Raw genomic sequence first — 17,935 nt, 5'->3', positions numbered from 1 at the left:
TGTGGACTCAAGGCATTTTCAGGTGAATGCCATGTAGACAAGATAAACACTGCTGCTCTTTCTGAAGGCCAGGCCCTACCACAGTTTCAGGCACAGAATTCCCACTGAAGTCAATGTGAACCAGTAATGTGCTTGAAGCTAAACATGGGCTTAACTGCTTTGCTGGATTGGGGCCAGAGTGCTCAGCGTGTCGTAGGTTCAACCTCTTAAAGACTAAGACCAAGTAGCGGTGATTTCATACAGAATAAGTATTTTATTCATGATGCATTTTTATTTACATTAATTTTTGCTTGTATTTTGAATTCTGCTTGGATATTGTAATTAACAGCTTTTACACCTTGTCTGCGCAGCTGCTCTAAAAAGATTAAGGTAACACAGATCTTTCCCATACAAGAAAAAATCTGCCTGTCAAAGTTATAGCTGATTTTTCCTGTCCCAATAATTATCTTCTCATTTTAGAACTGATGAGAGTGGAAAATGTAGTTTATTATAATATAATAAATAGAAGACATTGGGTAATTAGCAGTGCTGGTATATTTCTAAAGGACTAAATAGACAAACAATAAACTGTGAACTTAATCACGAGTTCTTATACAGTTTTCAAGACAGGAAAATTAGAGCTCTCAGCTACAGTCATTTGAGTAATCACATGTGATCTGCATTATTTATTAGTTATTACACGCTCAAGTGATTCAGGTTGTACATTGCCTAAAATCATTTCAAAACAAGCATACTGTACCTTTTGTTTTTTAAAAATGTTGACTGGATTACACAATATATATTGAATCAGAACTGTCATTTTTATTTCACATAGGAAATACAAATCAGTGGTATTCATCATCAGTTGGACAGGCATCCCAGTTGACATCCCCCAGTAACAGGTTTCCCCAGCTATCCCTGATTTAAAACCTTGAGAATGTTCTATTTTGGCTTTCTTACTCCTTATCCTACTGCCTTGTTAGTCACCTGGCATTTTAGTAAGTATTTGTGATACCCTCCTCAAGCTCAGAGCAAAGTCACTCATCTCTTATTACAAGACTTATTGCATTCATGATAAAATGGCTGAAGCATGTTTATTAACTTTTCCAGTTTATTTATTTTTATTTCATTTGACTGATTAACCAAAACTGATTGAGCTCCAAGAGGCAGCATTTAACAGACGGCGCCTTTCCGTTTAGTTAGCCTTGTTGGCTTAGAAGTTCATTTTGGGCAACTCCCTGTTACAATGCATTAAAAAGGGAAGTACTTAAAATATCTTTTTTTTTTCCATTTTCCACCAGCCAAAGAAATGCAGAAATAAATGCTGGGTACTTTCAGAAAAAGCAGGTTTGCCTTGATTCATGTCATTGAAAAACTAAATAAAATATTCACATCAGTTGTGAATAATTTTTTGCCAGCAAAAGTTAACACAAAGAAACCTCTTTAAAATGCTAACAAGTTTACTTACAAACACCTATATTTATTATTTCATAAATAGGCGCAACAGTTTCCATTAAAAAAAAAAGATTAAATACAGACACAGTATGAAGAAACAATAATACATAGCCATATGTAAAGATTATAATTTAGCTGTCTCCAATCTGTTTCTGCATCTAATAAAATATCAGGTAAGCATTTGGCAGTTTTATACATAAAAGGACTTAAATGATGTTTACTAACCATTACACGTAAAGTGATTTTTTTAAAAAAAGCATTTTTAGGCAGTATAAAATAAATGTGTTTGTGCTCTTTCCCAAGACTAGGTTTTTTCACCCTTTTATCTATTTAATGAGACAATGCCAATATTTTTAATTAACCTCATTTGGGAATACTATTTTTTCCAAATACTTTGAAAATATAGAACTATTAGTCAGTTGTTTAAAAATGAAGTAAAAATATGAATGTTTGCCAATTTAACCCCTATTGTGAGCCAGTTTCAATTACAATTAGCTACAAAAACATTCACATTTTATACTCTAGGAGAGTGTAACATAGATGCTATTTACAAACTTGCTATGACTGCTACATCAAGCCATTTAAAAAGTCTTTAGTAGTTTCATATAAACACCCATTATGAAAACCAATGGAGAATCCAGGACTTTTATCTACAGTTGCTAAGGCAGTTACTAGCGCAGCACTTCACAGCAAAAATCAACATAAAATCTGAGTAATCCAATTTTCCTTCAGGAAAGAAGGAAAGCAATGTCCGTTAAAGGATCTCTGAGGAAAAAAATAAAATAAAATAAAAAAAGAAAGAAAGAAGCAAGACTATTTTTTCCAGAGTGGGTGACCCACAAGCTCAAATAGTCCTAAGTGCTTAGCAACTTGTATTTTCTAATAAAATGCACAACTGCCTTGACTGCATAAAGCAATCCATGATGAAAAGACTTCCCTGCAATCCTCAATGGAAAGGAGAGGTTTTCCAGATTTTCAGGTAAGGTACAGTGCTTTGTCCCTCTGCATGCCCCTGTTCAAAAAGAAATAGAGCAAATACTTTTTAAACCTGTCAAATTTTTATTAGTCCTACCATCTCACAAGAAAGAAACTTGTCATATTTTGGGCGTCGCTAGTTCGAGCCTCCCACTGAAGTACTGGTTGCACTGCTCTAACAAAAATAACCAAAAATACTAACCATCATTTGTACCTCCAGAGCACGACTGGAGAATCTCCAAGTGCACTACCTATCTGACTGAAATAACCTGTCAACACCCAGTGAGGTAGGGAAATGTTATGATCCCCATTTTTCAGATAAGGAAACTGAGGTGCAGAAAGGTGAAGTGACTTGCTCAAGATAACACAGGAAGGTTGTGGTAGACCCAAGCACAGAACTATTGTTTCCTGGCTCCCAAGAGGGCCTTCACCCAAGGTTTTCTCTGTACATAGATCTCCACCTTCTTGTACAGCAGCGTGTATGATGTGAAGAGGGGCTGTTAGCAGCCTCTGTGGTGGGGAGGCATGCCAGAGGCTGGGAAGGGGAAGGCTAGGGTCTGAGTATATTAGGCACAGTAACTACCTGCTGAAGACTGATCAGGAATCCATACAATAGGTAAGATAGCTATTAGCAATATTCCTCCTTGAATTGCCACCTTCCACACCCCCCCCCCCCACATCAGGGATTCCTGAAGTAGCCTGAGGAGTCTGTCATCATGGCTCCATTGAAGTTGTGCTGCATGGGATCTAGAGGAGAGGGTCTGAAGGGGCACCATGGTAGAGGAATAGAGCTTCTGTGAGGATGACAGTGCGGGTATGTCTACACGGCAAAGAAAAACCTGCGTCTGTCCCAAGCCAGCTGACTCAGGCTGGGGCTGCGGGGCTGTTTCATTGCTGTGTAGACTTTCAGGTTTGGGCTGGAGCCCGAGCTCTGGATCCCTCCCACCCCTCATGGTCCTACAGCCTGGACTCCAGCCTGAGCCCAGAAGTCAACACAGCAATGAAACAGCCCTGCAAACCGAGCCCAGCGAGCCCGAGTCGGGTGGTTGTGTAGACTCTCTGTTGAATCCCCTGAGATTCAATCTTTTCTGTTCTTATACCATGCCCATCACTGTAATATCTGAGCATCATGGCACTTGTTCCAATGGGGGAAAAAATTCTACCCAATGATGGAAGAATCTATAAGAAAATTCTATGAGGGGAGACTTGTGACATTGCCCTCTTAGCACAGCCCTGGTCAAGCAGGAAGGATTGGTCTGGCCCTCCCAATCTTATCCTTTAATGATCAAATTGCAGTTCTCTGGCAGATTAAAGTTTCCCAGAAGTAAAATGCACTTATTTGAGAGCAATCTTTAATACTGTATGTGTTGCTTTCAACTACTGAATAAACACAGCAGCAATACAGATGCCCTTCCAAAAAAAAAAAAATCAAAATCAAAAGCAAAACAGACAACAGAGCTATTTCCCACCCCCTGCCAGACATTTGTGTCATAAAGGTTGCTCAACACCAGGTGGCATTCATTGGCTGCTTACCCATTACTGCAGTAGTCATTATTCCAGTCCACAGTCTGTGCTGGAGGATTTCTGCACCCTGAACGAACATACTCCATTGCTTGGGTAACAACTTGTGCAGCTGTAGATGTAGGGTTGATGATATTCTGATAATCAGGCTGAAGAGTAAATCCCTATAAGAAAAAGTACAATGTACAATAAACCAGGCAGTAATTTAGGTACAAAAATCTTTTAAAAGTAGCATGTCCCTTTGAGACCTTGTATTTATAAGCAGAATTGGCAAACTTGAAACAGGCAGAGAACATGTGTGGGTGTTTTTATTTTTTTGAAAACCTTTCCTTGATTTTGGATACAAACAAAACAAAACAAATCAAACTGTTAGATAACACACAGTTATAATATGGAACTAAGAGCCATGGAACAGAAACAATTTAAAGCTGAGGACAACTCAATCAACTTGGGGGGGGGGGGAGTTTGTTTGCTTCTTAGAGCTTGCATTTTGATTAAACTAAGGATACACTAGTAGTTAATTCCCAGAATATGCAACAGAATCTTTTTGAAGGATGCAGGCAGCAGGTGGCTGAGTGTTTTATTAGACTACACCTATTCACATATTGTTCTCTAAACCCTTTTTCTTCGTTCAGTCACAAAGGGACCATCTGCTTCTTCTTTTATTTGTACTTCTTTCTCAACTAAACAAAAATTCAACTAAAGCTTTTTAACAGTTGGGGGACTAATGTAGTGAAAGCAGTTTGAAACCAAGGAGAGGAGAAAACAAACAGAGGATGGAAAGAAATGTATATTTTTAAAAAAATGAAATAGTAATTGTGAAGCTATAAAGGTTTTTGGCATATTCTTTCAATACAGTAGCATGTTTAAATGCTGTCTTTCAAAATTAGCAGAGTTGTTAGAATTTCAAGGGCATCAGGTATTGATTTCCTATACCAAGTTTACCCTAAGTAAACATAAAGAATGTTTCCATAAGTTAGAAGTACTTCATAGTTTAGAACATATGAATGCAGTATGAAACCAATCAGTTGTTGCTGGAAAAAAATGGAGATCAAACTCAGTGCTGGGGCAAGCAAGTATAATTCCCTTTGAAGTCAATAGAAGGTGCACTGCTAAAGCAAAGGCTGAACTTGGTCTAACATATTTAGTTTGAAAATCAACTCTTTCTGGCCAGAGTTCATATATGGCATACTTGTGACTAAATGCATGACTTTTCAGTTTTATTTGTTAGTTTAAGTGATTTGTATGTGGTTGCTTTATATACACTTTGTAGTAGGAGAGGCTGCTAGGGAGATTTATTTCCTGTTTCTGGTTTAATAACTGAGCCATGTTGTCTTTTTCAAGAAAGAAAGAAAGAAAAAGTATTTTTAGTTTCTGTTAGGCCCCTAGGAATGAGCCTCCTTTAAAAACAAAATGTCACTTCCCTCTTCTAATCACTCCACTGGCTCCCCATTTTTCACTGCATTATTTTCAAGTTTCTTATTCTTACCTTCAAAGCCCTTCAGAGCTCTGTCCCCCCCCATGTATCTGCTGTTGTGTCTTATCAAGTCCATCACTCCATCGAAAATGCTAGTCTTGATCACCAACTTATTCACTTCTCCTACAACCTTCTTCAGACCTTCTTCCACACTGCCTCCTATGATAGTATGACCTTCATGAATTGATTCATAAGGTCAGTACCCTTTTCTCTTTCAGATCCTTCCAGAAGACCCACTTCTTCTGTGAGGGCTGCCTGCAAGAAACTGGCCAACTAATGGTGGATAGGTTGAGGGATAATGGGTATAGCTGATGTGTAACATATAGATGGTTGTGTACAAAAGATATATACATTTTTTGTTGTTACTCTTTCACCCTCATTATGTAAGTTGTTTGTCTTCTTAGGCCCTGATCCTGCAAGACAAACTGTATAAGCCAACTCTCATTCCATTTGGAGTCTTAGGCTGAAAGTTCTTCAGTTGTATGGATGCTGTCTTCCTGAATGTGAATTATGTTAACCTAGTTGAGGCACTACAGGACTACAAATAATGCTTCATAATAACAAACAATTCTGTGCTCTTTAATTGAGCGAAACTCCCATTGACTTTGATCAGAGTTTTGCTTGATTGAAGACCATAGAATTGGGTCTTGTAATATTATTATCATAATTTGTATAAAAAACACTAGTCTTGGGGCCATATCTAATTCAGTTGCAAGAGGAAACTACATAAAAGAGCATATTCTCGGGCATTTAGAATTACTTTTATACCTTGAAGGTACAGCCTCCTTAGTGATCTATTTCCAGTCTTTATGAAGCAAACATATACACAGGACCATCCAATAGGGTTGGTACCTCCTGTTTTAGAGAAGCATGGAGCTGAACATGCAGAGAGAGTCAAATATACTTTCTATCTAAGACAGATGGTTCCTCAAGGTCAGAGGAAGAGAACAGCAGTACAACACTATGAACACTTTGGCTAGACTAAGGATGAATAAACATCTTCAGAGAGGAAGGACTGTTCTGTGTCGAAGCACTGGCCTGGTACTGATTGGGCTCTAATTCCAGGCTCTGCCCCAGAGTTCCTATGGGACCTTGGACAAGTCACTTTGGCTCCAGTCCAGCAAAGTTTGTGCACATGAATAGTCTGACACAGGTGGTACTATTTGTGCTGAAATGTAAGCCTATGCTTAAGTGCTTTGCTGGATCAGAGCCTTAATCCTGCTATGCCTCAATTCTCCCATCTGTCAAACAGGGACAATAATTCTTCCTCTTCTGCAACCTTTGTTTGTCATGTCTATGCCGGGCTTCATTGACGTTATCTGCTCTCCTCAAATTAACTCCTCTTGCGTCAGCCTACCTCAGGTGAGCGTGCTCACAATAAACAACTCCAAAGAAGCTCAAACAACACTCAAGCTGCACAGAGTGTTTGGATTACAGCACGGAGTCTCCAATACATTTCTGCCCTCAGCCCACAGCCCTTGAGCTTTGACCCACATTCCATGACGGGTCAGCTAGCTCAAGTTTAAAGGCCTATTTAAGTGGAGCAAGAAAATTTTGTGTGTGGATGAGAGCTGGGTTATGGGCCCCACTTGAGTTATATCTCAAGCTAACACTGCAGTGAAGACATGCCTTTAAATTGTAAGCTCTTTGGGGGTAGGGACTGTCTCTTACTCTGTATGTACAGCACCTGGCAAAATGGGGCACTGATTTTGGTTAAGGCTTTGTAGAGCTACTATAATACAAATGATAATTTACATTGTTGAGCACATATACACCAAAGCAAAAGATAATTTAAGAATCCCAGAACAACTCAAAATGAAGGACCAATAAATGATAATCATATCCAAAATGTAAACAATAAATATTTCAGCCTTTTCAAGTAAGAACCCTAGAAATATATATCTGCATAACATAGGAAGATAGCCTCATATTAGGCCTGTAGTAAATATTTGTGCATTATTTATGTAAGTCCTTAACACACAATGATGAAATAAAAAGTGTTCAGAAAATGAGTGCTTGGAGGTCTAATTAAACAATGCTGAATGTTTTTCATTGTAATGCTCAAAAGAAAATCACCAACTGTTTTGCAACATGCCTAGAATTTTAAATTTCATTTTCTTGTGCCAGACTGAAATAAAAATAGGGAACTTGATAAAGATTAATTTGGTGTCAGAAGGGACATTTGCTCTTTAATTAGATTTCTGTAGCCTTAGCTGTTTTGTTGCGCCACTACAGCAAGTCCTAAAAAGCCTGCAGCAGAACTAAACAGTGATCCTCATCTCCACACTTTACTGGGAACTAATTTCATTTCCTGCCTGTCTGGAGAGGTATTTTCAACAGGCATCAATATTTTTGTCTTCACAACTGATTTATTCATCAATCTCAATGTGATTTTTTTAAACCTTTAAATTACATCCAAATCCTAAAGCATCTGTTTATTACACAAGGAAATTGAAAATCTGTCTGTGTGATATCATACAAAGATTTTTCCTTAAGGTTATAAAGGAAGTTGACAGATATTAATGATTTTTTTTTTCTCTTGACCTCATTCGAAGACATAGTGTAACAAGAAGGGGAAGAAATCTGGACAAATACAGCAGGCCCATGAGTTTATTTTATAAAATATGTAGTAGAAAAAAATGAGACTATTATTTCTGGCAGGCTAGGCAATCACATTGCAGTATACATTTATTTTCTTTAAAAAAACAACAACCAAAGGTGTACGGAAATGAGCCATTATTGAAAGAAAAACCCACAGTGTACATTAATCTTCTGCCTTTTTTCTATATATACTATATGGATTCCTGCATCCATGGGTATTAGACAGTAAGAGCCTTGTTTTAGCTGCCCCTGCATGTGTACAAAGGTGGGACAGAGGTAATAAAGAGCCTTACTCCACTTTGTGCCCCACTGCAGGACCAGTGCTCATCAGGAGACGGAGGAGGAAAGCAGGTGCTAACTATGCTGGACTAATTCCAGTAGCAATGCTAGGCTAGCCTTCTCAGTGAGGTCAAGGAGTGGCTGGGAGACGACGAGACCATGTCTCCATCCTTCTCTGCACAAGCCTACAGAGTTCAACAAGCTTCAGAGTGGGAAGTTAACGGGAGGGAGCACCAATGTGTGTAGAGGGAGGGCGGGGGTGAATACCCTTTCAAACAGCAAACAGGCTCCTACTTAAACATGGGTTTCCCCTGAACCTCAGAGGAATCTTGGTTGATTCAGCCAGAATTCTTCACAATGCCCAAGTGAAGCCAATGGCTTAAAGCTGGTATCTGATCCACAGGTCACAAGTAATTTTCCTGATTATGGGCCAAATGTTGCCCTCCCTAAATCAGTGAAAAACCCTATGAGCTTCATTGGGAGTTTTCTCTGTAATGACTGCAGAATTTGCTCCAGGAGGCCAAATTCTACTCTTAGAACTGACAGTCTCAGTAGTCCCATGGATCAGCCCCTCCCCCTCCCCCTCTCCTGCCCACCAGAGGGCCCGCCGATCAGCGACTCCCCCTCCCTCCAAGTGCCTTCCACTCACCGCGATCAGCTGTTCAGCAGTTTGCAGGAGGTGCTGGGGGGTGGGGGAGGAGCAGGGGCAGGAAAAGGCAGGGGGAGGGGGAACAGGGTGGGGCGGGAGTGGGAGGATGGGTGCGGGAAGAGGCGGGACAGGGGTGGAGGTTTTGGGAAGGGGTGGAATGGGGGCGGTGCCTGGGGTGGAGTGGGGCTCGAGCACCCCCCGCCCCGGGAACTGGGCAAGTAAGTGCCTCTGTGATCATGATATGATAGCAGTGTTACAGCAGTGTTTCTGTAAAAGGAAAATCATGCCTCTCTAATCTACTAGAATTCTTTGAGTATGTCAAAAGGAGAATAAAGGAGAATCTGTTAAAAAATGTATTTGTACTTTGAATAAACCTTTGACAAAGTTCCTCACCAGAAAGAATAAAGAAACTCTGGCAAGAAGTCATGGGGTGAGAAGTAAAGCACTGTCAAAGAACAAAAGTTAAGAGTAGGAATAAATGGTCAAATTTCAAACAGCAAAAGGTTACCAAAGGAGCACCTCCAGGATCTGCCCTATGATTAGTGTTGTTTAATATATTTATTAATAATCTGGAAAAAAGGAGTGAAGTATGAGGTGGTCTACTTTGCAGATGACAACAATTATTTAGGTTAGCCAAGACTAGAGAAGACTGTGAAGAACTTCTAAGAAATCTATCAGTGCTTGATGTATAGGCAATGTGGTAATAGATGAAATTCACTTTGACCTATGCAAGTTCCAAGACATTAGAAGGAATCATTTGAATTGCTTGTACATATTAATGGGTTCTAAATTAACTGGAACCACTCAGGAAAAAAAGCTGACCATCTGTATGAACAGCTGAATGTAAATACATGTTCACTGTGCAGTATTGTGGTGAAAAAAGCAAAAAATAAATAAAAAATGTTAGGATGTATAAAGACTGGGATAGAAAATACTGAAAATATTATAGTCATTCCTACATCAATGGAATGGTCTCACCTGGACTACTGTGTTCAGTTCTAGTCACCCCATCCCAACTATGATATAGCAGAAATAGAATGGCTTTAGGGAAGCACAATGAAAATAATCAGGGCAATAAAACAGCTCTATATGAGGAGAAACTGAAAAGGCTGGGACTGTTTAGTTCAGAGTGAAGATGAATAAGAGGAGGTATAACAATAATGGACGCTATACAGGAGTTAACTCAGGCAGTCCTATTCACTCACTCATAATACTAGAATGAGAGAACCTTCAATGAAACTCAAATACAACAAATTAAAAAATTGATAAAGGATTTTGTTTTTTCCAATAGTGCAAAACAAATCTATGGAACGCTTTTGTACAAGATATCATTGCAACTAAGAGTTTAAAATAAATACATAAATAAAAAGCAGATATTTTTGTATGGATAATGAGAGCACGCACAGTTGTATTAGGTAGGATAAAAACATTAAGCATATCAACTTCCAGTGTTTCATGTCAAAAAGCCAACCAATAATTCTAGGACGTTAGGAAAATACTTTCCTTATGGGCAGGTAATTCCCACAATATTCCACTGTGAGGTTACTCTTAAGTTCCTCGGAAGCATCTATTATTAGTGATTGTCAGAGACAAGACAGTGGACTGGATACCACTGGTCTGATCTGGTATGGCAATCCTTATGTTTCTAGTACAGCTACAGATCTACAATTCTTAATGATACATTTATTTTTAAACAATTTTATTCTTTTAAATTAATTTAAAATTATTTTAAAAGAAGAAAATTTGTAAATATAGTAAATTCATTATGTAATTAAACTACATATAACGTTCTGTAGGACAAGTTGTCTATCTGTTCTTAACAATGTACTTAAACATATAAATGAATGTTAAACAAACATTACAAAATAAAGTCCAGTGTATAGACTTTGCAGAAGTCTCAGGCAGTTTGTAGCCTTCAAATACAAAATGGCACCATAAGATGTATGGACTCCATCCCACACATGCTTCATGATATTTAGAGGGGAAATGTAGCCATTTTCCTAAGATCAGCAGCACAGCCTTTCAACAGGTAATAAGTACCTGTCACCATAAATGAAACTCAGAAACCTCTCTGAAAATGCATGGTAGGAATCAGGCCTGCAGCAGAGCTAGTCTCTAGGCAACCCACGACAGCAGTTGGCCTGCCGCGGGTTGCCTGATTGGTTACACCGCCAGATTGGTTGGAAGGACCAGCAGACTGACTCTTAAGTCAGCAAGCTGCAGCAGATCACTGGCTGCTCAATGCTCATACTCACCACTGCGAGGAGTGGCCTGAGAGTGTGCCTTAATTCTCTGGAGACAGTCAGCATTCTAGTGCACAACACCCCAGCCATATCAGTTTTACCTGGGATTGGAATCCATGCAAGTCCCCTAGACCCGCACACACTTCTCCAATGCACAGAAGTACCAGCGCTGGATGTTAGGTCAATGCTTATATTGAGGGGATCCCAGCTCTCTTGTTTTGACATGCCCGGCACAGACTTGGACAGCGCTGAGGCTGGAAAATACTCGGCTCCCAGCCCCAAGGAGCTGATCAGTGCTGGTTTGGTTTTCCTGTCCCCAGATAGTCCCCAGCACCCATGGGCCACAGTCGGCAGAGCAGGACCATCAAGCCAGTTTTTGATGCTGCTCCAAATACATCTACTGATTCAGCTACCAGCAAGCCCCAAGATTCACCAAGAGGCCCTAGTTGACTTGTGGGCTGTGGTAACTATATGGACCTGAACTTTGCTGAAGTCTATGCAATTCCCACCATACACAAGAATTCTCCAGATCTGGTTGAGACTGCTGATGGGTCCCTTCTCTCCTTGGGAGACAAGACCTGCCAGTGATAGTTGTCACTCTCTGGGGTCATCAGGAAACCCTCAAATTTGGGCTAATCTGGGCCCCCCCATGCTCCGGCATCATAGGTTTGCCCTGGCTTACTATCCAATACCTCCAGATTTGCTGGTGGAAGGAGACACTACTCTTTAGTTCTTGATATTGCTGGCAGTCTTGCCTCCCAGGGTCCAAAAACTGGACTGTTACACTGTATATGTGACAATGAAAACCTCAGAGAGCAAGCCACCAGGACCCTAAGGGCCACTCACAGTTCTGCCTCAGCAGAGATCCTACACAAATACTGTGACTTTGTTAATGTTTTTCACAAGGGAAAGGCAGACATTCTGCCCCCCCCATCAGAATTAATGACCCCCTCAATGACCTCCAATTTGGAGCTGAGATCTCATTAAGTCAAATATATGCCAGAACTTCAGACCCTACCATGTATTTGCAGGAGAACCTACAGAAGGGTTTCATCCACAACTCTGGCAGATCTTTGTCCAGATCTTTTTTGCCAAGAAATATGGATGACTGATTGTGGCCTTATATCGATTATGGAGCCTCAACAAAGTGACCATACGAAACTGCTCACGGCTCCCCCTCATAAGCAAACTCAAACTGACTACATGCAACTCACATTTTCATTAAGCTAGACCTGAACAGGCCTATAACCTGGTGTTTGTGTGCAAGGGAGACAAATGGAAGACTGCCTTTCATACTCAGTATGGTCACTATGAATATTTGGTCATGCCATTCAGCCCATGCAATGCTCCAGCAACTTTTCAACACTTTATGAACAATATGTTTTGGGATATACTGGACGAATCTGTCATTACTTTCCTTGATGACCCTCAATTCTTTTGAGGACCAGGTTCTTCAGGACATGGGCGGTGTTCTTGAAAGACTATGCCAGATCATCTATTTATCAAGTGGAAGAAATGTGTATCTGACTGGGACAGCCTTGAATTTCTTGGGTATATTATCTCATCCAACGGACTGGCAATGGAACCCCACAAAGTGGCAGTCAGCATGGAGTGGGCGTCTCCGAAGGATGCGCACAGAATCCAATACTTCTTGGCTTTCATTAATTTCTACTGACGATTTATCCCAAGATTCTCTGTGTTGGCTGCTCTGTTCACAGTCCTACTGCGGAAGGGAATGCAATTTGTATGATCCTCAGAAGTTCAGGCTGCTTTTGACAATCTGAAGCAGAGATTCATCAACAGCTCCCATCTGCATCCACCCAGACCCTGCCACACTATTTATGGTGGAGGCAGATGCTTCAACCATTGGGCTAGGACAGTTCTAGCCCAATCTGATGCTCCAAAAGAGTGGCTTCACCCATACACATTTTACTCACAAAAACTCACTCCTGCTGAGGGGAATTATGACACCCTGGACAAATAACTGCTGGCCATCAAAATGGACTTCGAAGAATGGAGCCACCTTCTGGGGAGGATAGATTCCTTGTCCAAGTTCTCACAGATCACAAAAACTTGGAATACCTGAAGATGGCCAGGCACCTGAAAACAGCAGCAGTCATGCTGGTCCCTCTTCTTCATACAATTCAAGTTTGTGGTCACCTACCATTCTGGGACAAATAGGAAAACAGATGCATTGTTGTGGAAGGATGAGAACTTCGAGCCTGGCAAAGAAACTAGGTCTATAATCCTTGAGCCCTCAAACTTCATTTCTTCCATCATAGCCTCCAACCTGATAACCTCTATCTGTTCGTAGTTGCCCTGCAACCCCTTTGCCATCCAAATCCATCAAGCCTTAGACCAAAAGCAGGACCAGACCTCTGCCGCATTCATGTTCCAGGACAGGATCTGGTATCATGAAGGATGCATATATGTACCTGAAGGGTCTACTCAGCTTTGAGTCCTACAACTCTGCCATGATGCTCCCGTGGAGGGCCACTCTGGCTGTTCCAAGATGTAAGAACTAGTGTCTGGGAGCTTTGGTGGTCAGCAGTGTGTGTCTTGTTGTTCCTTATGTAGTTTCCTGTGATATTTGCACCCAGACCAAGACAACCTGTTCAAGACCACTGGGTCTCCTCCAAACCTTACCCACTCTGCCCCGGTTTTGGGCTATCATTTCCATGGAATTACCACCCTCCCAAGGCCACACCACAATTCTAGTGGTGATCAACCACTTAACCAAGATGGCACACTTTGTTGAATACCGGGCTCTTCCCTCTGTTTAGGAAACAGCCCACCTGTTTGTGAACAACATCTTTCATCTCCATGGCTTGCCTATGAGTATGGTATCTCTCCGGGGACCATAGTTATTTCCTGCTTCTGGGAATTCCCATCCACCTGAGTATAAACATGGCCTAACCTCTATGGCCTATCACGCAAGCAACAACGGTCAGGCTGAGGAAGACAATTAGATCCTAGAACAGAACCTATGCTACTTTTTAATCTATCATCAAGATGATTGGCTCTCTTTGATCCCTCATGCTGAGTTTATCTAAAATAATGCCACCAACACTTCCACAAAGCAGACCCTTCTTTGCTAATTATGGTCTCCATCCTCGCATTCATCCACAGATCCCCTTGTGCCCATTGTCACTGAATTCATTGCCCACATCTAGTAGGTATACTAAGAACTCCAGAAGTAGTTAGAAGTCTCCAAGACAACTTACAAATGGTATGTGAAGTGGTCCCACCAGCCAACACCTGGCTTTGAGGTAGGGGATAAGGTTTGGTTGTGCACTTGGAACCTGCAATTGATTCACCCCTCTGCAAAGCTAAACCATCAATAACTAGGATCCTTCTAGATCACTAAGAAGATTAACCCTGCTACATTTAGGATACAGCTACCAGATTCCCTCCAATTCACCCCATCTTCCACATCTTTCTTCAAAAACCCTTGGTCAAGAATCCCTTCCTATTTCATTCTACTCCCTACACCCCCGCCTATAACTATCCACATCCAAGAAGAATATGTTGTTCAGAATTTTCTAGAATTTCGCTGGGTCCGAGGAAAAGTACAATATCTAATTCAATGATGCCTACTGTCCCAGGTGCCTGACAACACATTGGTATCTTTGATAGTAATGTCAGATTCCTTGAATGAGAAATATGGATAAAGATTCCCATTCCTATTTCAGGATACCATATTTTACACTGCTTTTTTAATTTTGTGGGGAGTAGGCAAAAAGGTTCACATAATTTTTTATCATATTGTATGTTATGTCAGGAAAGCAAAAGGTACAGTATAACACAGATCTACTTATGGAGTTCAGGATGCCTATTTTCTACAGTGTATATTGTGCCCCAGGCTAGAAATGGCACTGCACAACATATGTAATATGTCGTAGTGAGCAGCATTTGTTATAAGTGGCAGTTCTTTCACACTGTTGAAATACATACAGCATGCTACAAGAAGTGGTAGTCCCACTTTTTTCTTTCCTTCTGGGTAATGTTCAACATGATGTAATGGAAGCTACTGAAGTCACATTTTATTTAATATACTTTTTGAATAATGCACCATGGAACAGTGTTTCAATTTATGTGATGATGATGATCATCATGGCATGGTGCCAATAACCAGATATGCTATTTAAAACCATCCAACTCCTGCATTGCACCTTCTATTAAGTATAATTGTATTATCCATTGAATAATCACGGCCAGATTTTTAATCCTGGATTCATAAATTGTGCCCACAAACTATGTGCACACAAGGCATTTGAATGAACAAATTGGGTATTTCAGAAACCTGAAAGAGCATAAAAAAAGAGCAGAAAACATTGAACATGAAACTCAGTTATGGGCCTGATTTTCTATTGCCCCGCACTTTGCCTAGCCATTTATAATAAGTGGGTGTAAAATATACCATTCTAACTTGGTAGGATTTTACACTCACTTTACAATGGTGCAAATGATTACACAAGGTGCCATGGAAAATCAGGCTCAATTACATCTAAATCTTGACAGGTTTCAGAGTAGCAGCCGTGTTAGTCTGTATTTGCAAAAAGAAAAGGAGTACTAGTGGCATCTTAGAGACTAACAAATTTATTTGAGCTTAAGCTTTCGTGAACTACATGAAAGCTTATGCTCAAATAAATTTGTTAGTCTCTAAGGTGCCACAAGTACTTCTTTTTTTTTTATCTAAATCTTGAGATCTCAAGATTCACACTGACTTACTCCCCTACCCAAAATTGTCGATTCTGGACTATTTTTTAGAAAATTGACTGAGAGACAGATCCTCTGTAAAATTATTTAACGTCGGTGAAGTTACACTGCTTTGCATCACTGGAGGATTGGGATCTGAAAGTCCATATTATGAGGTTTCCAGTATGTAGTGAGGCCATAATCAATCAGACTCCCACTGAAATTCAATGGGAATTTGTTAGAGCAGGGACTGATACAAAAATGAATAAAACTTTAATATGAACATCAGGAACTGGTCCCTTATTTACGTTATCTTACTTTATAAACTGTGTCTTTAAATCAAAATTTTTGGAACCTTAACATTTCATCTGTTCATTAGGTTATTTTCTACCTCACAGGCTGATTTCACAAGTAACAGTAATATTTTTTGTAAAAGAAACTTCCTTTCCTATGGGAGAGATGGAATTTTAATGTTCAGGAACCAATCTTCAGGGGCACTTGGATAACTTTACTCACATGAGTTGTCCTGGTGCAGCCCATGGAACTAGCCTTATGAATAAAGTTGCTCACGTGCTCAAAGAGCTGCAGGACTGGGAGCTGGGTCTTCAGTACTGGAATGTTGCAAAATTAAAGCTAAACCATGAATCTAAAAAACCTACATTCACTACTGGAAGACCAGTTTTACGGATTCAAATGAAACTGTTCCCCAAACAGCTTGAAAGCTCATGATTTAGAACTTACTTGCTGCATTGTAGGTGAATGTAAAGCAGACTGGACCTGCATCGGGAGTTGGTTTCCAATGGACTGCTGCATTGTAATTGGCTGGTGTTGCTGTATGTTGAGATGCTGGTGGAGAGGTGGGCTAATCTGAAGCGGTGGAGGTGGAGACACAGCCATGTTTGCTATGGAAACAGTCACTGGCATTTGGTTGTTGGGCTTGGGTGCGATATTCCTGGGGATATTAGCGTGCATGGCAGTTATGTGCGGATTCATTCCAGGTTGTTGGTGATAATGGGAGCTTAGGTACAGTGTGGAATGAGCCTGTGTGGGCCCATGGAACACTGACTGTTTTGAATTAATCATCTGAGGCGGTTGGGGTGCCTTAACATCAACAGGTTCACTGTAGCTCTGTTGAAAAAACAAAACAAACAATCTTTAGAGACAGATAAAAGCTGTTTTTCTGAGATCTATTTACTGCACAAATGAACCTCCGCATCATTTCAGGCCTGACCAAAATACCTTAGTGTTCTGCAATAATAGTCTGAAGCACAGTGCAGTGGTAACTTTCACGTAGAATACTGGAGAATTTTGTTCTATAACAAATACCCATGTTTTCCCTTTTGTTCTCTGCTCGTTATATGAAAAATTCCTTTATGACAGCACTCATTTCAGCAGCATATATCAGTCATGGAGATGATACCTAAAATGTCCTTACAGTGGAGACTGGTTATTACTCTTAAATAAATAGAAATACAGTTAACTCTTACACATCACACAGATTTTTCTTCACTCCTGTAAATACAGCCCCTCTGCTTCCTGGCTTGACACTTTGATATTGCAAAACTTGGAAGGGATGTTACTAACATGGTAAGCTACTCAGCAAATGAAAACATGGATCCAAATCTGCAAACTTTACTCACATAAGCAGTCATTACTTCTGTTATTAGGCCCCTTAAATTCAATAGGACCACTCATGTGAAAAAGGATTATTTGTGAGAGGTAATAAGGCAATAAGTGATTAGAGCACTGGACTGGACTCAGGAGACTTGGGTTCTGTTTTCATTCCTGGCTCTGCCAGTGACCTGCTGGGTGACCTTAGGCACTTCCCTGCTCAGTGCCTCAATTTGCACATCTGTAAAATGGGGATAATGATACTGACCTCATTAGTAAAGCGCTTTGATATCTACTGATGAAAGCACTAGATAAGAGGCAGGTATTATCATGAAGGGTGGCAGGACTGGGCACTACGGTTGAGTCACTGAATCAGACTAAAATTCCAGTGTATTTTTTAAATATTCTGTGTTAGGATTATATCCATGTCCACATCAACTGTGTTTT

General features: G+C 40.4%; 1 protein-coding gene across 5 annotated transcripts in view; it reads right to left on the bottom strand.

Moving 5' to 3' along the window:
• Nucleotides 1-233: 233 nt before the first annotated feature.
• TOX (thymocyte selection associated high mobility group box) overlaps nt 234-17,935 on the bottom strand; it is a 277,437-nt gene continuing 259,735 nt past the window's right edge. For all 5 annotated transcript variants that reach the window (XM_038390465.2, XM_038390463.2, XM_043507821.1 and 2 more), the window contains 3 exons: nt 16,619-17,005; nt 3,943-4,094; nt 234-2,446 (listed from right to left, as the gene is read on the bottom strand). In XM_038390465.2, coding sequence (XP_038246393.1) covers nt 2,410-2,446; nt 3,943-4,094; nt 16,619-17,005 — 576 coding nt within the window. In that variant the 3' untranslated portion in view covers nt 234-2,409. The remainder of the gene's footprint in view (nt 2,447-3,942; nt 4,095-16,618; nt 17,006-17,935) is intronic.

The sequence above is a fragment of the Dermochelys coriacea genome, chromosome 2 (assembly GCF_009764565.3).
Source record: "Dermochelys coriacea isolate rDerCor1 chromosome 2, rDerCor1.pri.v4, whole genome shotgun sequence".
Taxonomy (NCBI): domain Eukaryota; kingdom Metazoa; phylum Chordata; order Testudines; family Dermochelyidae; genus Dermochelys; species Dermochelys coriacea.
Note: the sequence above shows the minus strand (reverse complement) of the source record. Positions and strands in the feature narration are given on the sequence as shown.